Source organism: Anser cygnoides, unplaced genomic scaffold (genome assembly GCF_040182565.1).
Source record: "Anser cygnoides isolate HZ-2024a breed goose unplaced genomic scaffold, Taihu_goose_T2T_genome scaffold_43_1, whole genome shotgun sequence".
NCBI lineage: Eukaryota > Metazoa > Chordata > Aves > Anseriformes > Anatidae > Anser > Anser cygnoides.
The window spans coordinates 14,916-40,856 of record NW_027103067.1 but is presented as its reverse complement, the minus strand read 5'-3'; the positions used below and the strand labels follow the sequence as shown (position 1 = coordinate 40,856).

The 25,941-nt window shown below is 49.2% G+C and overlaps 2 protein-coding genes across 13 annotated transcripts; one reads left to right on the top strand and one right to left on the bottom strand.

Annotated features, from left to right (window-relative positions):
* Window positions 1-3,224: 3,224 nt before the first annotated feature.
* LOC136786334 (uncharacterized) lies at window positions 3,225-21,195 on the bottom strand. Of its 7 annotated transcripts, XM_066989268.1 has the most exons (21): window positions 21,054-21,195; window positions 20,723-20,906; window positions 20,372-20,617; window positions 17,955-18,097; window positions 17,736-17,857; window positions 16,358-16,506; window positions 10,889-10,968; window positions 10,559-10,684; window positions 10,252-10,331; window positions 9,823-9,934; window positions 9,407-9,496; window positions 8,479-8,583; window positions 8,197-8,352; window positions 7,884-8,038; window positions 7,374-7,521; window positions 6,603-6,740; window positions 6,007-6,183; window positions 5,204-5,359; window positions 4,940-5,047; window positions 4,496-4,598; window positions 3,897-4,234 (listed from the first exon to the last, which is right to left on the bottom strand). In XM_066989268.1, the coding sequence occupies exons 8-21, from the start codon at window positions 10,667-10,669 to the stop codon at window positions 4,035-4,037; spliced, it is 1,839 nt and encodes a 612-aa protein (XP_066845369.1). In that variant the 5' UTR covers window positions 10,670-10,684; window positions 10,889-10,968; window positions 16,358-16,506; window positions 17,736-17,857; window positions 17,955-18,097; window positions 20,372-20,617; window positions 20,723-20,906; window positions 21,054-21,195; the 3' UTR covers window positions 3,897-4,034. The 7 variants fall into 7 exon arrangements, with proteins under 7 accessions (XP_066845367.1, XP_066845366.1, XP_066845369.1 ...); XM_066989270.1 differs by lacking the exon at window positions 17,736-17,857 and having other exon boundaries at window positions 18,849-20,617; XM_066989267.1 differs by lacking the exon at window positions 17,736-17,857.
* On the top strand, window positions 20,900-24,922 carry LOC106046470 (ATPase family AAA domain-containing protein 2-like). Of its 6 annotated transcripts, none has more exons than XM_066989279.1 (6): window positions 20,900-21,318; window positions 21,963-22,137; window positions 22,250-22,357; window positions 23,159-23,319; window positions 24,170-24,259; window positions 24,683-24,922. In XM_066989279.1, the coding sequence occupies exons 2-6, from the start codon at window positions 21,977-21,979 to the stop codon at window positions 24,700-24,702; spliced, it is 540 nt and encodes a 179-aa protein (XP_066845380.1). In that variant the 5' UTR covers window positions 20,900-21,318; window positions 21,963-21,976; the 3' UTR covers window positions 24,703-24,922. The 6 variants fall into 6 exon arrangements, 4 of the variants coding, with proteins under 4 accessions (XP_066845380.1, XP_066845379.1, XP_066845381.1 ...); XM_066989278.1 differs by lacking the exon at window positions 20,900-21,318 and adding an exon at window positions 21,545-21,672; XR_010828092.1 differs by lacking the exon at window positions 20,900-21,318 and adding an exon at window positions 21,548-21,672 and having other exon boundaries at window positions 23,159-23,318; window positions 24,174-24,259.
* Window positions 24,923-25,941: the final 1,019 nt, after the last annotated feature.

Genomic DNA, 25,941 nt, shown 5'->3' with positions numbered 1-25,941 from the left:
ATTACTAGAGAGTTTCTTTGACTGACTTTTACAGTAACACCATACTTACAAAACCATATCTCAGAAACTATTAATAATTACACTTTTACCTTTTCTCCTCAAGGAGCCAATGGGGGGGCTGGGAGGGGGTATAAGGGAGGAATACTTTTCCTCCCTCTTCACTCTGCCTTTCTCCTTCACTTTCCCTTCTACTTGAAGAGCTAGTTACGATGGCTCTTCAAAACTTTGACAATCCTTGGGATGTTCAGACCAGCGTGTTCTTATTCTTATGTCTCCTGAATGCACTTTGTGTTTCGTTTAAAATTAAACAACTGCTTAAGAATGCCATCCAGAGATCTGTCCTGAGGCAGGATAGTTATGAGTGGCAGGGAGTGTGGGAGGATAAGGGCAGGCATCTAGAGCAGTGCTTTGTACATTTGATTATTCTTATTCTTATCATTTTCTTCTTCACTATCATCATCACCATCATCATCATCATTATTCCTTCCCTTTCTGGCCTACTACACTGTTTTTATTTCAACCCACAAGTTTGGTTTTTTCCTCTTTGTTTCTTTCTTTTCCCGATTCTCTTCCCCATTCCACAGGGTTGGGAGGAGGGTGAGCGAACGGCTGTGTGGTGCTGAGCTTCCTGCCAAGTTAAACCACAACAGTCCTTTCTGGCACCCAATGCGGAGCCTGAAAGGTTGAGTGTGTTAAAAGGAATTTCTTACAAGCATTAGATCAGTTTAATAGTTGCCGATCACGAGGTTGACTTTTTCTTTTTTTATGTTGGGTTTGCTGTGTTTGTTTTCAGAATTGTGTTGTATGGCACATTACTTGCTCTATGTGTTCCCTGTTGTGCTGTTTATCATTTTGGGGGGCTGTTGTAAGGTTATCATTTTGCTGTGCTGTGTAACACTGGCTTCTGATACGATACAATTACTGGTCATGAGACAAATCAGGCCATCACCTCCATACTCCCGGAACCATCTCTCAGAAACCGTTAAGAATTATACGCTTTATCTTATCTCCTCAGGGAGCAAATCTGCTGGGGAGACGAGAGGGAATCCTTTCCTCACTTCTTCACTTTCTTTTCTTGTCCTGCTTGGACTGGCGCAAAGGCCGCTGCATAAACTCTCTCCCGTTTACTTTGTTCAAAGGCTTGCTGTTACTCCGGCCCCAATTTGAAATCATTCTTCTTCTGTGTCACCTGATAGAGCGGGCTTACAATCAGACTGTAACTTGTAACGTCCATTCTCCAAAAAACATCAATGCTTCAGAAAGATTGAGTTTCCTTTTTTCTACTTAGAGGAGACATAGCTGTTACTTTGTTGATCACATCCATTGGGATCCAAATAAGTTCCCCTTGCCATTTAATTCCTAAAAACTGGATTTCCTGTTCTGGTCCCTTGACTTTATTTTGTTCTATGGCAAAGCCAGCTTTCAGAAGGATTTGGGCTACTTTCTTCCCTTTCTCAGAAACTTCTGCTGTGTCACCCCACATGATGATCTCATCGATGTATTGCAGGTGTTCAGGAGACTCCCCCTGTTCCAGTGTGGTCTGGAGCAGTCCCTGGCAAATGAGGGGGCTGCACGTACCCATGCCTCTAGGGTCGAGGCAGATTTTCCATCCCATTTTCTCATGTCCTCTCCATGGTCACGTAGGTAAAACCACAGGAGAGCACGTGGTGCGTGTACTCCCTGTATCTCCTTTCCTGAACAGAGGGATGCTTGCTCCTGATAGCTGAGACACTGGTTCACATAGGTGGGGAGGAAGATATATTCTCTTTAAATTGGTCGACCTCCTGGGAAAGTTTCTCCCCAGCCAAGATGCAGGAAGAAGAGAGACTTTCTTTGTACTGCTGGAATTGTCTAGTCAATTCGTCCATCACAGGTTCCTCTCGTTTTCTCTAGGTCATTGCTGCCAATGAGCTGGCATATTATGATGGTGCTCTCTGTAAAAACTTCCGCCACATGGGTCGCGTACACTTGACTTCATCTGGATCTTTGGATAGCTGTTCGTTGTCTAGGTCATCCTAAATCACATCCAGCATGGCTAATACCCTCACGTGCTGGAAACCCTTCTCCACGGTGGTCCTCTTGCCTAGTTGACATGCAAGACCTTTCTTGAAGGGATACCTTTCCTTCATGCCTGACAGGAGTCGCCTCCAGAGGGTGAACATTTGTGCTCCTTTTCCTTTTTTCATTTGTGCTTTGTCAATGCCCCCTTCCCTAGTGAGGGATCCCAGCTGCCTGGCTTCCCTGACCTCTAATTGCAGGCTATTGGCCCTGCTATCTGAGCACCGGAGCAGCCAGGTGACAAGGTACTCACTTGGACGATGACTGAAATCTTTTCGCATATCTCGTAGCTCACAATTGGATAGGCATCAGGTAGTCATTGATGCTCTTATGATGTCTTGCTCTTCATATGCCTGTTCCTCTGATGGCCCAGCCACTTTGGAGTATCCTGTCTTGTCTTCCCCCCCCCCCCCCGTCTGAGTAGGAGTTCCTCTGCTTTCTGAACGACCTGACATCCATTGTTTCATCTTGGATACAGGGGCAACTGACACCGGCACAGTTTGTTTCCTTGGACCAGCCTTGGAGACTGCCACATGGGTTGGAGTGGCCGCAGGGCCTGTCACAGGGGTTGGAATGGCTGCAGGGCCCGTCACAGCGGTTGCAACGGCCGCAGGGCCCATTGCAGGGGTTGGAGTGGCTGCAGGGCCTGTCACAGGGAACGCAGTGGCCACAGGGCCCATCAAAGCGGTTGCAACGGCCGCAGGGCCCATTGCAGGGGTTGGAGTGGCCGCAGGGTCTGTCACAGGGGTTGCAGTGGCCACAGGGACTGTAACAGGGGTTGGAGTTGCCGCAGGGTCTGTCACAGGGGTTGCAGTGGCCACAGGGACTGTAACAGGGGTAGGAGTTGCCGCAGGGTCTGTCACAGGGGTTGCAGTGGCCACAGGGACTGTAACAGGGGTTGGAGTTGCCGCAGGGTCTGTCACAGGGGTTGCAGTGGCATTGACTGTGGCCCATTGAGCACAGGCCAAGCCCCAGCACGTTGCAGTGTTTTTTGTCTCTTTGGAAGTGCCAGGGTGATGCCACACATTTTTCAAGCATTCTGCCAGCGTTTTAGGATTTTGCACTTGTTCAGGGGTGAATTTCCTGTTATTCGGGAGGACAGACGTTTCCACAATGAGAGCCCACCCCTTGCCTCTCCTTCCTTTTTCCACCTTTTATTGCTGAGTGTGACATCATATGGCATGGAATATCCCTTTGGTTGGTTTAGGTCAGCTGCCCTGGTGATGTTCCTTCCTCACCTCTTGCCCATCCCCAGCCTGCTGGCTCTTGGGGGATTAGAGGGAGTCCTGATGCAGTGCCAGTATTGCTCAGCAGTAAACACAACACTGGTGTGATACCAACGTTCTTCTACCTACACGTGCAGATCACAGCAGTGTATACTCTCCCCCTCCTTCTTCACTGACCTTGGCGCCTGCAAGGCTGTTTCTCACTCCTCTCACTCTCCCAGCTGCTGTGTAGCAGCATTTTTTTTCTTCCCTTTCTTAAATATGCTCTTGCAGAGGCACAAACAACATCGTTTATTGGCTTGGCTCTGGTCAGCAGCAGGGCCCTTATCTAACATGGGGCATCTAGATTCTTCTCACAGAAGCCAACCCTATGGTCCACTGATACCAAAACCTTGCCACGTAAACACACTACACAGTTTTATAAAGACACATTTTTTGCAGGGGAGCTCGACAGACCCCTGGCTTTTCAGGGCCAGCAGCACAGTGCTGCGAGCCAAGTCCTTTGTGATGCTGGCTGCTGCCTATGATGTCTCAGGATCTCGATGGTCCCAGCTGCCAGGTGACGGATCCGCTCATGGGCATCATCTTCCAAAGGCTGGAGGGCTGTGACAGTAAGAAAGTGAGCAGAGATGAAACCCATCGACTGGCAGAGACCCCCCCGGCATGCCTCCAGACCATGCCAGCCCCACCTGTCTCCTTCCCTGGCCACGGGGAGCAAGTGGGATAAAGGGATCAGCTGGAAGCGGCTGCTCAGGAGCATCCCACATGTCCCCCCACATCCCTCTGCCACTGCAGCATTTCCCTGGAGCAGGGCAAGGCATGGCTGCACACTGCGTGGGCTCTGCCCCCTCTCCACTGGGCGCAGCACCCCCAGCACCGCCCGCACTCACCTTGGATGAGCTCATTCAGCTTCTCCTCACTCTGGATGCCAGCATGGTAGACAGCAAGCCCTAGGCACAGTGTTACGGTCAGAGCCTGCTTCCCAGCACAGCCCCATGTCCAGCCAGCCTGGCTGCGTCCCCTCCAGCTCCCCGCCAAGGACGGAGCCTAAGGGGGGGCTTGAGCAAGGCACACACCAGGCCCACCTGCATGGGCAGGGGGCTGAGGGAGGCACAGGGCTCCTGGGGCTACAATCAGGGGCTTCAGGGCCCACAGGGCTGCGCCTTGCTGCCAGGGCAGGGCCCAGACAGGGAAGCGGGGCCTGGACTCACCGATGAATTTGACAGCCTTCTTTCGCAAGTTGGCCTGAGCATCCTCCAGGTATGGCAGGCTCTGCTGCAGGTATCCGTCCACCCTGCTGCTCTTCTGCTTGAGCTGGAGAAAGCACAAGGGCGCGGGGCTCACATACCCTCCCCAGCCAGCCGGACCAGTCCCTCCTGCCAGCACCCCCCTCCCCCTTTCCCCCAGGCCATCCCCAGCTCCCAGCCAGGAGCTCTGTGGGGCTGAGGTTTGGAGAGAGTTAGGAGACCCTCCTGTCCCGCTGCCAAGGCCCAGATGGGCTAGGGTCTCCTCCCGCATCCTGGGGGTGGGGAAGGCAGGGGGGCCTGCAGAAGAGCCCTTGGGGCTCTGTGCTGGAGGGAAGGGAGCCACAGGGCAGCTGCAGTATTGTCCCTTTGGGGCCTGGGGTTGGGCTGTTGCTGTATGTTTCTCCTTACCAAGTACTCCCCAGTAATACAGGTTTCTGCTTGCTGAGTCTGAGTCAGCTGCTCAAGCTGTTTCCACTTCAGGAACTTTGCACAGGCAAGTAGGACTACTGCAGAGGCCTGTGGAGAAGCAGAGGCAGGGAGGTGGCACCGCACACACATCTCTAAAGTGTCTGATTGCCTGCTGCCCTGCCCCCCCCCCCCCCATGCCCAGAATACCCCTCTGGTGTCAGCACACCCAGTGCCCACATCAACGGCCAGGTGTGAAATCTGTACCTTGGCCACGCTCTGAGTCTCGTCACTCATCCGGAAAAACAGTGGAATAAGGGCCCTGCGCACAGTTGTTTTCATTGCTCCTTTTTTCCACCACACCACAGACTCCATCAGGTCTTGGAAGAGGAGCATGGAGAACACTCGCACCTCGCTGGACACCTGTTAGGGAGGACAAAAGGAGGATTTCAGCAACTGCCAGCCTCCCTCTGCCCGTGGGGAGCAAGGGACGTAGGGTGGCAGTTGTGAAAGGCGATGTGTCTCCTTTTCTACAGAAAGGAGATGGGGGCCTATGCAAAGCAAAGCACCAGGTTTCCAGCATCGGGTGCCTGTGCCTCCCAGCAAGCCCACATATACTACCAGCTGCACCAGTCATACCAAAGCACAACTCTCCTGGGAATAGGCAAATGAGGAGAGATATATGGCTGGCCTTTGGTAAGGCCTCTGGTGCATGCTCCGCCAGTTCAGCCTCTGCCTTTCTGCCTCAGCACATGGGGAGGTCACCTGGTCCTGCCTGGCACTGGTGGTGGAGGCAGCACTTGATGGTCTGAAAGCAACTCTTGGGGGGCAGATGGTTTGCTGAGAGGCTGGGCTGGGCCTCAGCACATGGGCCCCGAACCACCCATATCTATCAACCTGACAGGGAGAAGCCCTGTTGGACTGCAGAGCCCAGAAGACAGCCCACAAGTGCCCAGAGGAGCAGAGAGAGAAGAAGGCCCTGCCCGAGTGCTGCCCACAGGCCTGGGCTGAAGGGCAACGCCATTGCGGAGTGCCCGTCTGCAGGGCTCAGTCACCCACAGCAGCCTTACGTTGTTAAAAAGAGGCAGGAGTCTCTCAGCCAGTGCCAGAGCGATGGGGCTGGCCTCCCTCTTCTCCAGATGACCGATCACGTTTTCGAAGACAGTCAGGGCCTTCTCAGTGATGTGCCTGTTGTCATACTGCAGAGTCTCCATGACTTCTGGCAGCAGGACCCGCACTTCCCTCACCTGTGCAGAAAGACACCATTTGTTTTTAGTCAAGAGGTGAATGGCCACCCCGGCCAGGACGCTCTGGTTACAGAGCACCAGCCTCCTGCTCACTTCCTGGCAGCTGCCATGGGAATCTCACCAGCAGCCTCCTGGCAGGCAGTGGCCATGGACATAGTGATGGGGATGTGGGGAGAGCAGGGCACGGGAAAAGGAGGTCAGGAGAGCAAAGGCTCTGCGTCCCCTCCCGAGTCAGCCCCTTTGCAAACAGCCCCCAGGAACCCACTTGGAAAGCTTCTGGAAAGCTCCACAGGCAGACACCAGGCCCCATCACCACCATCACCCCGCCTCCTGCCTCCCAGCCAAGCCAAGCCATGGCGTTGCCTCCTGCCCCAGCACCAGGCTGCCAAAAGGTCTTCACTTGGCCAAATACTACTCACCGCTTCACATCTCTCTGACTCCATGACAAGGGCTCTGAGCGCCAGAGAGAGCATCGGCAGGCTTTGAAGCCTCAGACACCTCTGGAGGTACTTTGACTCGTAGAAATCCTCTGGTGTTCGACGCCCACGGATCACTCTCTGAAGTGAACACAAATGGGAGAGGTGGGTACACCCGCAGCAAGCCCCGCAGCCTGCAGCTCCTGGCTCCCCTGGCAGCTCAGGGCAGGGCATGAGGGACACGCAGCCTGTCCTGGAGCAGCCATGCCTGCAGAGGACTGTGTGGCTCCTCCGTGCCCTGCGCCTGGCAACACAGAGCATCCTTCCTTTGCCTGCTCCTCCTGCCCTCTGGCTGTCCGCAGCCTCTTGCTGCCATGCCTCTGAGGAGCAACAGACCAGCGTGAGCTGGCACAAAGCAGGCACTGGAAGCAGGTGGCTACAGGTGCCACTAGTCCCTGGCCTCACAGCTTGCTCAGCCCGTGCAGAGGCCATGGCTCTGCCCCAGCCCCAGCCATTGTCCTGACTCTGCCCCAGCCATTGCCAGGAGCCGGGGTAAAGAGAGCACTGCCAGGAAAGGGGCAGGCTTCATGTCTGAGCACACGGACCCCGCATGGCTGGTGGAGGGGTGCTGGTGCTGGCCCTAACGGGCTGTGTCCATAAACCCCGGAAGAGGTGACAGGTTGAGGAAGATGGGAAAGGCAGAGAGCTGTGATGGTTTTCCTGGGGGGGTACGCACGGCCATGGATGGGAGCTAGGCCTGCTAGGGTAACTCACAATTATATGAACGATGCTGCTGTTGATTGTGTTGGCTCTGAAAAGCTTGCGGCTCCTTCGACTACGGACCACAGCGCACAGCTCCCTCAAGACGGTTCTTGAAATTTTAGCCTGGGAAATCATCTCTTCCCACATGTCCAGGGTAGTGCTGCAAGATGAAAACGCTGTTGGCAGGGCTGCCCTGGTCACAGCGCCGTGACCCAGACCAACCCCGCAGGCCCCAGGCTGTCCTGCAGCCCTGGACCTCCCCACCATGTGCTTAGGGAGCCCTGGGGGACCAGGCTGGGCAAGCAGGAGGGGCAGGAGGGAGCGTGACGGGCTCTCTGGGCTGCCTTGGTCCGGTCTGGATGCTGAGGCCCTGGCTGCCCCAACAGGGCTGGCGAGCACCGTGCGATGGAGGGGCCCACATCTCAGGGATGTCGTGCAGCTTTCCTTGGCTCTGGCAGCCAGAGGGTCTCTGGAACCCTCTCCCAGTATGGAACAGGCCCCGAGGACTGTCAGAGCTGGTACCTGTCAAGTGACGGAAGGTCAGTCAACACGCTTATGACCGCTTGTCTGGGAAACTGGCCGGTCAGCGCATGCAGTACTGAAGTGAAGATGTTCCGGGGTAAAGATGTGCTGTTGCTATTTAGGTTTTCATGGAGGAACCTCAGAATCTTTGGCACCTGGAGGGGACACAGGAGAGAATGTAGCCGCCACTGGACTGCAGCCACTTGCCCGGGGGCCACTGAAACTGCTGCCCAAGTGCTGGGAATGCGAGGCAGGATACAAGCGAGGGATGAAAGGGCTCGAGGGCAGGGCAATCCAGCCATGGGCTGCTTACTTCCATCAGCCAGACTTCAGGGTCTTGGATGGCCACTTCCAGCATGAAATTGGCCCAGTGCTTCTTGTTGTTATCGATGCTGGATTCTCGAATGATCTCAAGTGTCATGCGGACAATGTCTTTTCTATGAGAAGGCTGGATGTAGTTTCCAAATATCTATTGGAGAAAGGAAGGAAGGAAAGGAAGACATGTCACACTGAGTCAGAGAGCAAGGCCTGCGGAGGGAAGATCAGGGGAAAAGGAGGGACAAAGTCCCTGGCTGGAGGGTGTCTGGCTCCTTACCTGCTTCCCGGAAAAAACGTACAGGAAAAAAATAACCTTCCAGATCCTCTCCATGGCTCTCTCCTTTACAATTTTAGTCTCGGAGGTGGTGAATTGCAGCAGCACCTGCAGGAAGCAAAGCTGCTGATCTGCTCTGGGAGCTGACAACTGCTCCAGCCGAAGCAGCGCTGCTGAACTCCTGGCTGGACTTGCACTGTTCATCAGGGATTCCCCAGAGCTGGGGCAAAGCCCTCAGTGGGGCACCAAGCCGCCGGGTCCCTTGACACAGATCCCGTGGCCAACCTTGCAGCCAGGCAAGTAGGTACATTCCACCCCTGGTGGAGGCTCAGCTCCTTTCCCTTCCCGTGCCCTCCCCCAGAACACGGCCCTCTGTCCCCTCTCCATGAAGCCTGGCTTCTGGAGCATGAACTGCCCTGCAGGGGTCTGCAGTGGGGTGGAGATATTGCCAGTGGGAGGCCAGGAGAACAGAGTTTCGGGGCTGGGCTCCTGTGCAGGATGGGCAGGTCCCAGGAGAACTCTGCCCCATTCACACCTGGCAAGGAAAGCACGGGGCACCAGGAAAGCAGGGCGATGGCAGCTCCAGATGCTGCCAGTGCGGTGCACAAGGACAGGGCTCAAATTCTGCCACTGCTTTGCTGCAAGGAGAGCTCTGGGGGCAGAGGAGGCCCAGAAGTGCTGGGGGGAAGCTGTGCTGTGACACAGGAAGGACCTGTGGAGGGCAAGGGACGTTGACAGCAGCCAGGGGACACTGGGGCCCTAGAAGAGCTTGGTGGGCAGCCCCTGGCTCCCCTGAGCGTGCTGGGCACACTCCCGGCAGGCACTATGGTCTCTGTGCACGGCACAGGGGGCACTCTCCACTATTATATGTCACCTCCCTCTAGGGTGAGGAACAGCCCCTTGTGAAGCCCACGCTGTGCGAATTGCAGACCTGAAAGATAATGTTCACCCTGTCCCAGAGGCTGGAGGCAGGAGCGCTGATCAGCAATGTTCTCAGCATGATGTCCAGATTGTTCAGGGTCTGGAAGAAGAACAAGAGGTTGTGACAGGCTTTCAGCAGTTCCTCACGCTGCTAAGAAACTGTGCTGAACTTCTCCTTGCTGCCAAGAAAGGACAGCTGCAGCTCCATGCACTGCCCAGGGGACGCCACAGGGCAGAAAAGCTGCTGTGTGCAGACCAGGCCTCAAGCACTGGCTGCTGCCAGGCGGATGACAAGGGTGAGAGGGAAGGAATGGGGTAAAGCAAGGCTGAGACCCTGCTCTGCAAGGATCTTCAGTCATCTCTAAACACAGGGAAACTGCACGGAGCCAGAGGGATGGGGGCTCCTGTGGCTCACCCAGCACATACCATATTGTAGAGGTGAATGTCCAGTTCCTCTTCCGGAGGAAGGAAGAAGACACTGCTGGAACACGCAGCTACAAGAGACATCATTTTGTCCTCCAACACCATCTCCACCACGCTGGAAAGAGAGACAATGGTGCTGGGATCAGTGCCCCGATGACAAAGGGAAATGGACACGCACCTCCCGTGGGCAAGATTCCCTGTAAGGGATGGGGAGTCCTGCTGGGAGGAGCATCTTCCTCCGCGAGGCTGGCCTGGGCCAGAGGACAGTCCTGACACCTCCCAGCAGAGAGCTTCAGTGCTCCCTACACCTTCTGGGCAAGCCCCGAGCAGGGCAGAGCAGAGGCCCTGCCTGGATGGTGGATGCCTCCTTTCCAGATCTGCCAGGCCCATGCTCTGGGGAAGTGCCAGATCAGCCAGGGACAGGGTCCGTACCTTAAGGCATAGATAGCAAGCATGGCTTGCTGCCGCACCGCTGTGCACAGCTTGTCCCTGGGCTCCTCGTCCAGCAGCACCTGGAGAGCACAAATTGGATGGGACCTGGCAGCCACAGGCACACAGCGCCAGCAGAGCCAGCACTGTCGGCAGGGTTGGCAGAGTCCCGGTATCCCCCGCCAAGAGTGCCCCCCTGCACCTCGCAATGCTGAGGCCCCAGCAGCACCAGTATGTTTGCTCCCAATCACCCCTGCCCAATGCCCAGGGAGCCTCGCTCCCTTCCCCAGCCCGCCAGACGTCCCCTCACCTGGATGTTCTCCGCCAGCTTATTTCTGCTGCAGAAGATGTCCAGGCCCTCTAACAAGCCCTTCTGTTGGGCGGTTGTGCACACAGTGACGATGTTCCTCAGGAACTTCATCTTCTGCACCTCATCCTGGCAGCCACAGAGATACCAAGAGGGAGCGTGAGAGGGGGAGCCACAGCCAGCAGGACCGCAGCATTGCGGGGTGCGGAGCTGTGCGGGACGCCTGGAGGGCAGCAGCTCTGCCCAGCCAGCAGCCCTCCAGCAGCCTGGCAGCAGAGCCGGGGCACGGCCAGGACATGCAGGCACAGCCGCCATGGAAAGGGCTGCTCTTACCCTTTCCAGGTTTCTGACGTAGGCCTCGATGAAGACCACAGCTTCCTCTTCCTCTTCATACACAGGTAGCCAGATAGCGTCTAAGACAGAAGGAGAGCGAGCATTGCTGTAGAGAGGGGCTTAAGGATGAAGCAAGGGAAGGGGGCCCTGGCTTCAAGCAGGGGGCGCGGCTGGCCCCAGCCCTGCCCACCCCAGCGCAGACCCTCGCTCACCAGGCTGCAGCGGCTCCACCTCGCACACCTCGATGGGCTCCACTAGAGAGCTGCTCTCCTGGGAGCTCTCATCCTCTTCCCAGGCCACCCTGGGGCGGCTTGGGGGTCTCTGCTCCATTGAGTGATGAGGGGTGAGGGTCAGGAGGGGGCAGGCTCGGGACTGCCACGGGCAGTGGGGAAAGACGTGGGCTGCACTCGGGGGCTCCTCGCCAGTCCCACTCGCTCCTGCCCTGTCCCCTCGCTGTCCTGACGGACAGTGCGGGGCCACTGTGCCAGCACCAGCTATTGCCAGGTGACACCGGCCTGTGTCACAAAGGGCCTCTCTGTGACCTCACGCCCCCACTCGGTGGGGCAGCACTGCTGGGGCACAGCAAGAGCAACAACAGTGCAGACAGAATGGCCAGGAAGGGCTCAAGATCACTGCGCAGCCACTGTCACCTGTGGCTTCCTGACTCCTGCATCCACCAGCTCCTGCCTGTTTGCGTAGTTTGCACAGCCATTTCCAGCCAGGTTGTCTTGGTTTCAGCTAGGATAGACTTAATTTTCTGTTTTAGACCAGCCTAAGATCAGCTTGACAGCTGATCTCTGCGCGATTTACCAGCTGCCCCGGTAACTAAAGTTTAGCAGCAAGGAAGACTTCTGGCCTTCATCAAAAGACCAACAGAGTACGCTGGACGACCACCCGAGGACTCCAGCGCACATGCAAATAGGGGCGGGAACCTATGTTAATGATTCTTCCGCTACCTAATGAATATGCAAGAGACTTACGGGGGAACTGAAATGAATATGTATATATCCTATCAGTATAAGCACCCTGGTAGTAAGCCTTGGTGCACAAGCTAGGTGGAACGATCCCCCTTGCACCCAGCGCTGCAATAAACATACCTGCTTTATAACTCTCCTTGAGTTGTAAAGTTTCTTTTCTGTGTGTCAGAACACAGTGAGGAAGACTACCGATGACCACCAGAGACCCCCAAAACACCACCAGTGGAAACAAATGTGCATGCGCCAGAGACATTTTCAAATTTTAATGAGTTATGGGAAATAGTATGGATATGTTAACTATTTCTTAGCAATCTGATGAATATGCATGTTTTTATTGTATATAACCCTCGTAGCTTGAAAAAGTCAGCACGCACACTGGGTGGAGTGATCCCCTGTGCATCTGGCGCCGCAATTACAGAATGCCTGGTTTCTAAAATTCCAAACTGATTACTAGAGAGTTTCTTTGACTGACTTTTACAGTAACACCATACTTACAAAACCATATCTCAGAAACTATTAATAATTACACTTTTACCTTTTCTCCTCAAGGAGCCAATGGGGGGGCTGGGAGGGGGTATAAGGGAGGAATACTTTTCCTCCCTCTTCACTCTGCCTTTCTCCTTCACTTTCCCTTCTACTTGAAGAGCTAGTTACGATGGCTCTTCAAAACTTTGACAATCCTTGGGATGTTCAGACCAGCGTGTTCTTATTCTTATGTCTCCTGAATGCACTTTGTGTTTCGTTTAAAATTAAACAACTGCTTAAGAATGCCATCCAGAGATCTGTCCTGAGGCAGGATAGTTATGAGTGGCAGGGAGTGTGGGAGGATAAGGGCAGGCATCTAGAGCAGTGCTTTGTACATTTGATTATTCTTATTCTTATCATTTTCTTCTTCACTATCATCATCACCATCATCATCATCATTATTCCTTCCCTTTTTGGCCTACTACACTGTTTTTATTTCAACCCACAAGTTTTGTTTTTTCCTCTTTGTTTCTTTCTTTTCCCGATTCTCTTCCCCATTCCACAGGGTTGGGAGGAGGGTGAGCGAACGGCTGTGTGGTGCTGAGCTTCCTGCCAAGTTAAACCACAACAGTCCTTTCTGGCACCCAATGCGGAGCCTGAAAGGTTGAGTGTGTTATAAGGAATTTCTTACAAGCATTAGATCAGTTTAATAGTTGCCGATCAAAAGGTTGATTTTTTTTTATGTTGGGTTTGCTGTGTTTGTTTTCAGAATTGTGTTGTATGGCACAGGGACTGTAACAGGGGTTGGAGTTGCCGCAGGGTCTGTCACAGGCGTTGCAGTGGCATTGACTGTGACCCAGTGAGCACAGGCCAAGCTCCAGCACATTGCAGTGTTTTTTGTCTCTTTGGAATTGCCAGGGTGATGCCACACCTTTTTCAAGCATTCTGCCAGCCTTTTAGAATCATAGAATCATAGAATATGCCAAGTTGGAAGGGACCCATAAGGATCATCGAGTCCAACTCCTGGCACCACACAAGTCTACCCAAAAAATCACACCATGTGACTAAGTGCACAGTCCAAACGCTTCTTAAATTCAGACAGGCTCGGTGCAGTGACTACTTCCCTGAGGAGCCTGTTCCAGTGCGCAACCACCCTCTCAGTGAAGAACCTCTTCCTGGTGTCTAGCCTAAACCTCCCCAGCCTCAGCTTGACACCATTCCTGCGGGTCCTATCGTTGGTGATTAAGGAGAACAGATCGGCGCCTGCCTCTCCACTCCCCCTTGTGAGGAAGCTGCAGGCCATGATGAGGTCTCCCCTCAGCCTCCTCTTTTCCAGGCTGAACAGGCAAAGTGACCTCACCTGCTCCTCATACGTCTTCCCTTCTAGGCCATTCACCATCTTTGTAGCCCTTCTCTGGACACTCCAACAGTTTTACGTCGTTTTTTCACTGTGGTGCCCAGAACTGCACACAGTACTCGAGGTGAGGCCGCACCAGCGCAGAGTAGAGCGGGACAATCACTTTCCTCGACCGACTAGAGATGCCGTGCTTGATGCACCCCAGGATACGGTTGGCCCTCCTGGCTGCCAGGGCACACTGCTGGCTCTTATTCAACTTGCTATCAACCACAACCCCCAGATCCCTCTCTGCGGGGCTGCTCTCCACTGTTTTGTCGCCCAGTCTGTACGTATAGCCAGGGTTGCCCCGTCCCAGGTGCAGGACCCGGCACTTGCTCTTGTTAAACTTCATGCGGTTGGTGATCGCCCAGCTCTCCAATCTGTCCAGATCTCTCTGCAAGGCCTTTCCACCCTCAACAGAGTCCACAACTCCTCCGAGTTTAATGTCATTGGCAAATTTGCTCAAAACACCTTCTAGTCCTACATCCAAATCGTTTATAAAAGCAATGAAGAGGACTGGCCCTAAAATGGAGCCTTGGGGGACCCCACTGGTGACCGTCTGCCAGCCTGATGTGGCCCCATTTACCATAACCCTTTGAGCCCTGCCTGTCAGCCAATTGCTCACCAATGATACTGGAGATTCTTTGTGAGCTATCAAGAAAAAAAACATGTTAACAGGAATGAAAATTTGAGTGAGTGACAAACACAGGCAGCTATGCACTAACTTTTATTAAGCTTTCCAAGGAAATGTGTTCCTGAGCAGGATGAGAAATATGATTTAGGAGCTAAGGATAAAAAGATAAACAGCTTAAACTGTCAAGGTGATGGAAAGCACCAGTCTTTTGGCATATTCAGTCCCCCAGTCAGAGCTTTTAGTAAGATTTGGAGTAAAAACCCAAGTCCAAAACAGCTGTTTGTAAACAGTGTCCATTCAAAAAGCAGAAGGCAATTCAGAAACTGGAATAGAAGACATGCATTCCAGCATCTCCCTGTTATCTCACGTCTTCTGCAGAAGATACTTCCTCCACTCTTAAAAGATATCTGGACAACAAGACATGAAGTTAGAATTAGAGAGCAAGACTGTATGTTACTTTAGACCACACTATTCTTTGGAAGGAAGCCATTTCAGTTCAATTAAAATTACAACTACATTACTTCCCTAGGTGAAATACTCTACTTAAACAAAAATGGCAAAATAAAGGAGTATTTGCTTCTGGGTTGCTGCGCACCTCAACATCTTCCAAATTCAAGATTTGGCATCTATGGACCTTCTCCATTTCATCCATTTTTGGCAACACAACTTCTGCAGTACGAAGATTAAAAAGTTGACATAGAAGAGCAAAGTTAGGCATGGATGAAAAAAATTAAAATACTACACATCATCAATAGGACATTTTAATATAGTACACACAAAGCAAAAGTCATTGATACTTAGCCAAGATTTTAGACGCTACCAAAAAATTAGGTCAAATCTTTATTTTTGAGGGAGATTTAAGAACAAACGTTTGAGGATTTGCAAACATACACTGTTTTCAGGTTTGTTTTCCCTCTTACTGAGCACATTAAAAAATACATATATTTAAATGCAGGAGGAAAATAAGAATTCTGAATAACATAGTAAGACATTAGAAAGAATTTATGTCAGCTTTTAATACTACTTAAGTTGCTCTGCACAGTAGCATTAAGTCATTTTTTGTTAACCGAGGAAAGGCTGTTTGCTCTTCTCTTAATAGTAATCTAAGTTTCATGTTGTAGAAAACAATGAAACGAAAGGAAAGGGAATTCTGAAGCAGAAAACAATTGTGGCTTCAGAAACAGAAATAAACCACAGACAGAAACGCGGAATCGCTAGGACTACTTTGCTTTGACTGTATCAAACCGTCCTCAGTTTCTTAAGCAAACGTTACATTCCCTTTTGTAAGTATGGAACAAAAAGTTCATTGAAAATGAAGGCACTTCTGATACTAAGAAAACTGCTGCGTGGGGAAAGTTAAATCTAATGAAAGTCACAGGTAAAGTAATCGTTTTGGTTCAGAAGACAACCCAGAAACCCACTAGGCCCATATATAAAAGATGCTCAGGATGAAGATCTCTCATCAAACGGCAGTCCCACAACTACAACCTCAGTGGCAAATTAAACCAATTGGGCCCAAATTCTTTAGACATGAAGCACCTTCCAAGCTCATCCTTTCCCACACCCTCTCAGTCCAGGCAGACTTAACGAGCCATGACTACCCAATTCCAAAAAAGTCAGGTTAAACAGCTTGGCAATGAGCTACCAGTGTAGGCCAAGGAAAGAGGTGACCGTCAGTAGAGCAATGACGAGAGCACCACCTACGCTCACCAGCTAGGAAAACTGCTAAGCAGTGGAATGCTCGGACCAAACATTCCAAAAGCCTGTGATACCTGACCAGTAACGGTCACTGGTGGCCAGTAGTTACCAGTAGCAACGCATCGCATACACGGGGGCACGTAAGGAAGTCTCAGCCTACACCCGAATATACTGAACTCTCAATGCCAGGAGTGACAATACCTCTCTGTTGTCACAATAAAGAGGCCAATACCGTGCCATAGCACAAAGGCTTGCTAAGAAGGATCATTTTAGTAGGTTTGCAAGAAAAGACGACTTACTTTGTTATAAGTTTGTCAAACAGAAGGGATGGATTTGTAGTAAGGTAACGACTTCGTCGAAGTCTGCAGCTTCGGCTCCAAATTCCCATTTGCTCCATGGGCTCGCCTTGCAGCTTTTGCGTCAGCTCTGGTCCTCAGCGTTCTGGTGACTGAAATGCAGAAACATATAAAATATTTTGAGACAGTAAAGATGGGATTATCTTGATTTCACCGTTGCTCTTGTAAAATGTAAACAAACAAATAAAAAAAAAAAGACGCCCTGAAGCGGACTGATTTTTCTTTAAATACCAAATTAGAAGTCCTTGTCATGACCACTGCATTCCTCTTATTTATCGTTCTGCACATTTAAACTATCCACTTAAAAGCGTGACCTGTAGAGAAACTTTTTCATAGACTGAAAGCTAGTCTGGCAAAAACAAATGTGCAACTTTTGTTCCACGCAGGAGGGAAGTTTACCACAGTTACTTCTTTTTTGGAAAAGCGAAAACAATCAACACCTTTCTCCAAGGTGTTTTCAGTCCGTTTATGTAAAACTCTATCTAACTGTTCAAAGAAGCTATTACATTGTAAGTCTCTTCCTAAGGTGTATATGTTTTATTACCCTGTTTAAGCATGCAGCACTTTCATTTCCTGCATTATGATCTAACAGCTCAAGGAGATAAGAACCGTTTCAAGAGAGATACCCAAATACCAGATAACCCCAACCCATTGCTTTTCAGAAAAAAACTCTGCCCACTGTTTACCATACAGCATCCTTTGGCACAGGTTTGTTGCTTGCACTCTCATTAAAATAGCCAAGAGCACAAGGGGAAGGTAAGAGCTACACCACTGTGGTAGTAGCATCACAGCTAAGATTTAATTTGCTGATTGCCAACTATAAAACTAAGTTTGAGCTTACTAAATAACAATTTACTTTGCACAATGAGAATTTGAATTACAGCACGTGAAATGCTGTATTTCAGGCCCCTTGTCCCCCTTTGGCCCACAGCTGCTAGGACACTGCCTGCAACTAAGGGATTTTTCCAGCCATCAGCAAGTGGCCTCACCGCACCAAGCGTGCCTGTTAACTTAGCATTGCACTTTGGTTTCAAGTCAAACTGCTCAACTTCAGTGAAAGCTTCCAAACATCAGTGGCTCTGTGCATCTCCTCACTGAATTACTCGTTAACTTACGCATACTGTAACACTGTAGTATTCCCTCCTATTTGCAAGAGCAATTTTCAATTATTTTGTGTCCTGCAGACTTCAGAAAATCCACGTAATAGACAAACCTGAGGTAAGGAACAGATTCCTTTGTGCCTACGAACAAGCTGGAATTCACACTGCTCTCTCCCCAAGCCTTCAAGGAATTCATAAAATAGCCTCCTATTTGCACCTACCTCTCTTCACAGAAAAGTCACTGATGAGTGAACGAGCTGACGAGTTAAGAAGGTTCTGGGGCCAAATGAAATAGATGGAGTGACCAAGTGCCATCCTCTTCAGTAACCAGTGCTGCTTTTAGCTGGAGGTTTATCAAGACACGACTCACTGGACGTGCTTTCACTCTTGCTTTTCAATCTATACATTGAACGGAGACTGAACCTAGAGAAATACAATACCTTGAAAAGTGTCCTCTAGTGACATTTTCACTCAATATTGTCATACTTTCCTCAAAGCTAGAGTCTGAATGTGGCAGGATGCTTTTTCTCATTGATCTTAAACAGTGTCCATTGAAACATTCAATACTGCCAGAAGAATAATCCTATGAAAAGAAGGAAATATGGATTTATTTATGTGAACCACGTAGATTCAGATAAAGAAATTCTGCCTCGCGCAGGTTTAGTTAGCTCTCGTGATTTGGTAGTGGGGCAACTAATGGCAGGTAGAACCACTGAACCATGGAACCACTGCTGTGCCCAAGAAAAACACAGAAGAGAAAAAAAAGAAAGAAAAAACCCAGCTTTTAAAACTAACCGTTTTCTTGTGGATAAAGATATATTCTCTGGATAAGCAAAACCTTTCACAAAAACTTAGTGTTTCATGAAAAAAACAAACAAACAAAAAAACACTTAAATTTCAATTGGTCAGAGGAACAGTCAAGCTTGACATTATACATCCTAGAATTAAAATCTCCATATCTCCATACCTTGCCAAATATGTTTATTAGGAGCTCTCTCCAGAAAAGAGCAAGGGTCATTATATCAAAGCTTAGAACCTTTCTTATTGCTGTTGACCTTCGTCATATCGCTGCTCCTACAAGGATGACTACTATCATTTTTACTACAGGAGGGAAGTTGTGAAAACCTGGGGGGCGCTCGTTCTGCTTAAAAAATGAAGTTTCATTGAGAGTATATCAAACTAAATTTTGGTCTAAAGTCAGAAAATAGACAAGATTCTTCTACTCCTCGGCACCCACTTTACTAAGAGCTTAGTTAGTGCTTGCTCAAGATAATGGCAAAGGCATGAAGAAGACTGTTAGAAGAGGCCACTGGCAAGGGCATGTGGAAGAGCACCTTTCTTCCTCCTGTTCTCCGTGCTGATGGAAAGGGGCCTCACGAGATGCTTGCCCTAGCACGTGTTTGAATCCAAGCACCTGAAACAACTCTTGAAGACATTTTTTGTTTCCCAGATCCAGCAGAGATGTAACAAGATCTAAAGCGTGACGAGAGCCAGCCTGGTCTGTCACAGTGATGTTTTTCCTCTGGGAGGCTTAAGAAAGAAATCAGAATAGAAAGCCTTACAACTTATTGTTTTATATGACAGCGGTCGTCGCCTAAACTTAATAAAACTTTACTGCCTCTTAGGATTTTCAAATGCATTTATTTGCACACCATGCTCCCCAGGCTGAAATGCAACGCAAGGAGCTGCCAGCTGACCCGAGCACATCGGTCAGCTCTGACTGCTTCGGTTTGAGCTCTGGCCAAAGGCCCGCGGGGACCGGGACAGTTCAGGCGGTGCGCAGGGTGGGCTGCCTGGGCAGCCCCGCACACGCAGCCCAGTTCTGGAAGGAAGCCCCCAGACAAAACGCCATTCCCTGACACAAATGGAGTGCGACTCCAGTCCACAAAGTACGAGGGGAACGGAGAAAGAAACCAGCTCCGATGTGATTCTTGAAAGTGGCCCCGAGCTTATCTGAGGAAAGCTAAACTCCAGACTGAAAGAAGAACAAACCCTTAGGGAATGCCAGTATTGATGGTAGGGGGAAAAAAAGTGCAGTAACTCGGGAAATCTTTGTACATATAGTTATGCATTTGTTCGTTGACATCTCTCCAACAAGCACAGTGCCATGGACTTGTGTTATTCTTTATCGGCTCTTCTTTTATCTTCACCTTGTCTCAAACGAGGGCACAGCCAAAGCAGGAACAATGGACATTGCTAACTCTGACCATCCTCCACTCCTACAAAGGCATCCCAACTCACCGAGACAGCAGACACTGAGAAGCACTACGTTAACTGCAGCAAGCTGCCAGCAGAGCAGGAGAACTAGCCCATATCAACCGTACAAGGTTGAAAAAATGCACTCAAGAAGTGAAATCCAGTAGAAGCAAGTGGCTAAAGCAGAACAACAAGGAAACTGGAGGAAGGAATTCCGTGAACTATTCTGTGAACTATTTTGTATTTTGAAACTTACTTTCCTGCTACTATGAGAAGCGATCAACAATTGCTTCTGAAAAGTTAGCTGTTGGGTGTCTCTAAGGAAGTAAGCGGATGCTCAAGTGCCAGCCAAACAGATAAGTGTGTTTAGGCTACGAGGCTGGGAGCTCTGGTGCCGAGTCCCTACACAGGTGACTTAGGAAGGCTCAGCACGGAAAAGGGCCACTTTCCACTTTGCCCAAACCAAAAGGGAACTCTGGAGCACACAGGTGTCAAGTACAGGTCACAATAAAACCACCTCGTTTGGCCTGAGGAATTACACCGGGGTTGCAAAGCTAGAGAGGCACAGCCTCCACAGGGACAGCAGCCGCTTACGGTCTGCCACGGGACTCCTTGGGACTGGAGATCTGGGAGAAGATAAAGCCATCAGATTCCAGTTTACCTTAGACTTTCTGCTGCATGCTTCTTAACCTAGATGGAGGAAATATGCTGAATAACTGGAGATAAACAGCTTGCTGATATCGGGGAAACTGCAAAAGCTGCTACTGCCAAGTCTTTGTGCATCAGAAAGTAAGGGAAGAGACATCAGGACTTGAACACGCAGCTAGGTGCAGGATCATCATCTCTGTCGTCTAGGGCACTTCCACATGTCTCCGCAATTTGAGTGCTTCGGCAAAGCCTGGCAGTCCTACAAATGAAACAAGAATGGCTCTGTGCCTCGAAGCATGGGAAAGTTCTGCAACGAGGGGAAAAGCACAAAGAAAGAAACCAAAACAAAGAAACAAAAACTTACAACCCATTTCATAATAAGGATTCTGCTTTCACTTCAGGGAAAATTTGACGTTTAACTTCCTCATTCCTGCTCCCACAATGAAAGCGGGCCAGCTGTTTTCTCTGCCTAACTTTGTATCGCCTTCCTTCAAGTGCCACAGGCAGCTCAAGTCCTTGCAGGCTTTGACAACCACTTCTCGGGTACACTGCAAAAGCAAAGTCGGGATCTTTACGCAGCCTCCAGTGCCTGTTTGCAAAGAGAAGCCACCCCAAGGACTTCTTCCTTCTTAGCTCAGTAGTCTTGAAAAGAGGAGGGGAAGAGAAAAGCAAAACAAACAAAACAAAACCACAACCTGAATCCAAACAACGGAGAATCCTGAGCTCAGCTGCACGGAGACCCAGGGCACTGAAAGCACCCCTTGGAGGCAGGGCTCGCCCCAAGAGCTGTGGGCCGGATCCGCTCTGCTTTGCCATGCCATGGCTATGCGGGACGCCCCGCTGCACGGAGCCTGCCTTGCGAAGAGCAGAGCTTTAGCTCCGGAGAGCTGCGCTTAAAGCAGCCAACTCCTCCAAGTGATGCTGATCGGGGATGGAAGCAGCACGACGGAGCTGGAAACGGTGTGGAATACTAGACGGCCTCTGCAGCCGCGCAAGTTGCCCCTAAGAACAAAGCAGGGTTTTCCCCCGAACCATCAAAACCTTAAGGAAAGTTGTAACCAGATGAAGCCCCCCAAGGAAGCGCTTTTACTTAAACACTGATTCTAAACCCTGGTTCTTAGCCCTGCACCTCTGCGGTTCCCCCCGCCTCCTTCTCATCACCTTTCTCCTCCCCTCCCTCTCCTTTCCTCCCTCCCTCCCTCCCTCCGTGCCTCGGCTCTCCCGCCGCCGCCCCGCTCCCCGCCCTGAGGCTTAGGCCCTCCTCAGCCTTGTGCTCTGCCCCCCTTGGGGGGGGGGGGGAATGCTGCGGCTTTGGTCGGTTTTCTAAATTTATTTGTCTTTTTTTCATTTGATTTGGGAGATTTATTGATTTATTTATTGAGGAAAGGGCGTCCCAGCCGCGTCCCCTCACGGCAACCTCCCCCGGGCCCGGCGGGGCCGCCCCGGGCCGCCTGAGCCCAAGCGGCTGCTGCTGGGAAGGGAGGCGCCAGGAAGGGGGAGCTGGAAGCGGAGCTAAAGCCCCCGGGGAGACCTTCCCGGCCCGGTTTGTGTTGCTGGAGGTGAAGCTGCAAGGGGGATTGAAAAGAAAACCTTTTTTCTTGCAGAGGCCGTTTGTTCTATGGCTCCCCAGGAACGGGAAAGACGCTGGTTGTTCGTGCTCTTGCTAACGAATGTAGCCGAGGTGACAGAAAAATACCGTTTTTTACGAGAAAAGCTTCAGAGTGCCTGGGACAATGGGTGGGGGAATCAGAACGTCAGCTTCGCTCGGTATTTGGACAGGTAAGGTTGAAATGTGCAATGTATTCTGTCAGAGTTGAAACCATCATTTTTATGGTCAACATTTTTAAGTAGAACTTGCTCTTTTTTTTTTTTTTTTGTTACTTTGGATCAGGGGCTTGAAACTGAGTTGTGTGGGGAAGGAACAAAACGAGAAATCTTTGCAAAGCAAGAAATTACCTCCCACCAAAACAGCCACTGAAAAGTCTGCAGGAGGCAAGAGGTGATGGCTTTGGATGAGAGGGAAACAGATGCAGGCTGGAAGCATGGTTATTTAAATTCATAAAGGAAGCTTGCTTCCCGAACCTGTAATTGAATTAAGTTCTGACTCGTGTTTTTTTTTTTTCTTGTTTGTTTGTTTGTTTTTTTATGGTAGCCAAAAAGCTGTAGTAAGTACTGGTCTGATTTGTTTTGTGTCGCCCAGTAACAGTGGGTTGCCACAGACTGCCATCTTCTGTTAGTCATGCCAGATAGTCCATTAGCTCTATCAGTAGAGGTCCCAGATGCTAAAGTGAAAAATCGCGTTTTGGTGACATTCCAACCATAATGTTTTTGTGCATTTTTTTCTTCAAATACTGCTGTTTTACTCTGTGTTTTCATTCTGGGCCTATCAGATGCGACCTTCAGTTATTTTCTTTGATGAGGTAGATGGCCTCGCTCCTGTGCAGTCCAGTAAACAAGACCAAATTCATAGGCAGTACATTTTTGCACCTACCTAAAATCTGCTTGATTTTTGGGGAATAAAAAAAAGGATGATGACCTGCTTAATTTCCTGTGAACACATTAATTTATCCTGAAAACTCGTAACTCAATGTCACTAAAGGTGATTTTAAACGATAGTTGAAAACAATACACTAAGCCAGATATCAGCACGTGGTCTGTGTTAACTTACCTATTTTTTTATGTCTTAAAATGAATCTTGTCCTTAAAAAGCTTGTCCTTTTTGACTACTCATGGAAGAAAGTCATGTGGAATGTAACAAAATTTACTGAACTGGTAAGTCTAAATTATGTTTTTCTACTAGTTCCATTATCTCAACACTTCTGACACTTCTGGATGACATGGACAACAGAGGGGAGATTGTGGTAGTCAGAGCCACCAACAGACTAGATTCTATAGATCCTGCTTTACGGAGACCAGGACGCTTTGACAGAGAGTTCCTCTTCAACTTGCCAGATAAAGAGGTGAGAACTTAAATTCAACGTTAATGCTAACGTGGCAAAGTCCAACTTTATAGAAAAAAAATTTACAACGTGAGCAAAAGAGTGATATGTGGAGACACCGTGTCATACCGTGGTCGGCAAATGTGGTACTGAGTATATATGGTCAAGATGATACCACCAAGTAGTTAGTTCTGTAATCAAATCTTTGATTCCCGAAGTTGTTCCCGTTTGCTTAATTATTTAATCCACGTAGGCGCTTTCATCTTGACATTGTGTTCTTGGTCTCAGTACTTCCTTTATGAATGGATAGGGGACGTATTTGCATTTGATTGTTCCCCGGGTCAGTGGTAGTAGTTTGAGTCATAATTATTTTCTTCTTTATAGTAATTGTAGCAGCTTGAAACACAGCGCTAGAAGTGCTTTCTGCGACTTTACTGACTGAAAAGCAAATTTGATGACCTAATGAGACTGTCACAATGAAAGTTTGCTCAATTTTAGAGAAGTTTTTTGGAGAAAAAAGATCTGTTTCTGGATAAATTTTTCATTCCAGTGTTTTCCTCTGGGTCATTAGGTCTCATATTTTGGAAACTTATTATAGAAGGTATAAATGCCTTTACTTTCATTGCAGGTTCCTATCAAAAGTTCAGTGTAACAAATTAAGAAATAGTGGATTTCCTGGTTGAAAATGCAGAGTGTATATTACGTAACTGTACAATACTTGAAAGTTTAGCAAACAAGAAAAGTATATTAATATATGGGGGGTTTTGAGGGAAGACTGTTTTTTGTTTGTTTTATTTTTGGTTTGTTTGTTTTTGTGGGTGTTTTTAAGGAAAACTTAGGACAAGCTAAAATGCGATGATTTTGTTTCCATGCTAGAAAAGAAATTTTCAAGATTCATACTCGTGACCGGATCCCTAAGCCACCGCACCTGTTGCTTGATGAGCTAGCTGAGAAATGCATTGGTAAGACTGAAAACAAAATGTATTAATGCTTGTGACTAAGTTCTGAAGAATCTTAGCTTGTGCCAGGCAGTACCCAAGCTCTTGTGCCTTTCTGCACAACTAGTCCATGAGTCAGCTGGCACGCCTTCGTAGCAATCAGGTGCTTTCATCTATTTATTTTTGTTGTCGTTCTTCGTGTTGTCTGAGAACATTGAATGGTTTTGGGGCATCTTCCTCAAGAGTACAGTTTTGATGAGGGGCCTGCTTCTGCTTAATAAGCACGGGATATCAGGCAGTGAGCAACATAACAAAACTTCCCTGCAGGGCGGTAGCACTTTCAAGTCCCTGTTAACCTGTTTAGTTTTGGCATTACAAATTCTTTAAATGTTGCATATTGTAAACCTGGGCCTTGACTAATGTAACATTTGGTTTTTGTTTATTAAGGTAATGTGGTGCAGATATAAAATCCTTATGTGCTGAAGCTGCGCTGTGCTCTGTGTGTCGACGCTATCCTCCGATCTGTGCAAGTGGGGAGAAATTGCGACTAGACGTTAATTCCATGAAAATAAAAGCAAAGGCTTTTTTTATGGCTCTGAAGAAGGTTGTTCCAGCTTCAAACAGGATTGTGGCTTCACCTGGACAAGCACTGTCACCCATTTTTAAGCCGCTTTTTGAAAATTCAGTAGTGAATATTTTACAAGCCGTGCAGAAGACATTCCTGCATGCAGAGCTTGCGCTAAAGAAGGACCAACAGAAAGGTATAACCGTAGCATCCACTTCTTTAAAATTCTGCCAGAGCGAAAGCTTGTGGTTTGTGCAATCAGCATACAGAAACCTTCCAGACATAGTGATGGTAGAATTTTATTATTTGCACGTGCGTGTGTTTATTTTGGGAATATCTGGAATATAATGCATAGGTTTTATTCTGGATTCTAAACTGCAATGCCAAATAGAAGCTCTGAATGACCCAACACCCGGTAGAGGACTATGCGTTCTCTGCTAAAGCATCCTGCTTCTGACAGTAGCTAAGACAATTAGCATTTGTAGAGGTTGACTGAAGGTTTGAAGTATAAGGCGCCTCTTTTCCTTTAAAAATAAAAACTCCGATACGTGGAGGGGAAGCATTTTTAGGTTGGTGTTTTTAATTCCTTTCTGAAGAACATCGGGACCAGGATACAAGTATAACTGGTTTAAGCTAAATATTGTTTTAGCTATCGTGATTTTTCACCAGTCTCCTAATTTAAATGATTGTGGAAGCAGAGAGGCTAGGGGATTGGTAATTGCGCCCCTGCTCTGCTGTCTGCCTTCTATCTTCTCCTTCAGTGATCTTTAAGGAGCCTTACGTAGAAGACGCATTGGTCTCTCTGCCAGGTCTCAGTAGTCCTAGACGAATGGAATTCTGTGACCATCACATCCTTAATCCCCGTGCTTTCATTGTGGGAACCTCCTCCAGAAAGAAAGGGTCTTGTTTTTATAGCTATTTAGCAGCTACAGAAATTGCTCCTAATCTTCTTTATTCTAAGGGGGAAAAAAATCACCAACAGAGTAGCGTACCTTATACATACACATCAGTGGGACGTAAGACAGCTTTATTGAGACTTGTGCCATCTCCTTAGATCTGTGGTGGGATGAACTCTAGGAAGTAGCATTGTGTGTGTGCCCTCAAATGAAGCAATGGTTTTGGCACTGATTTAGAAGCTGTA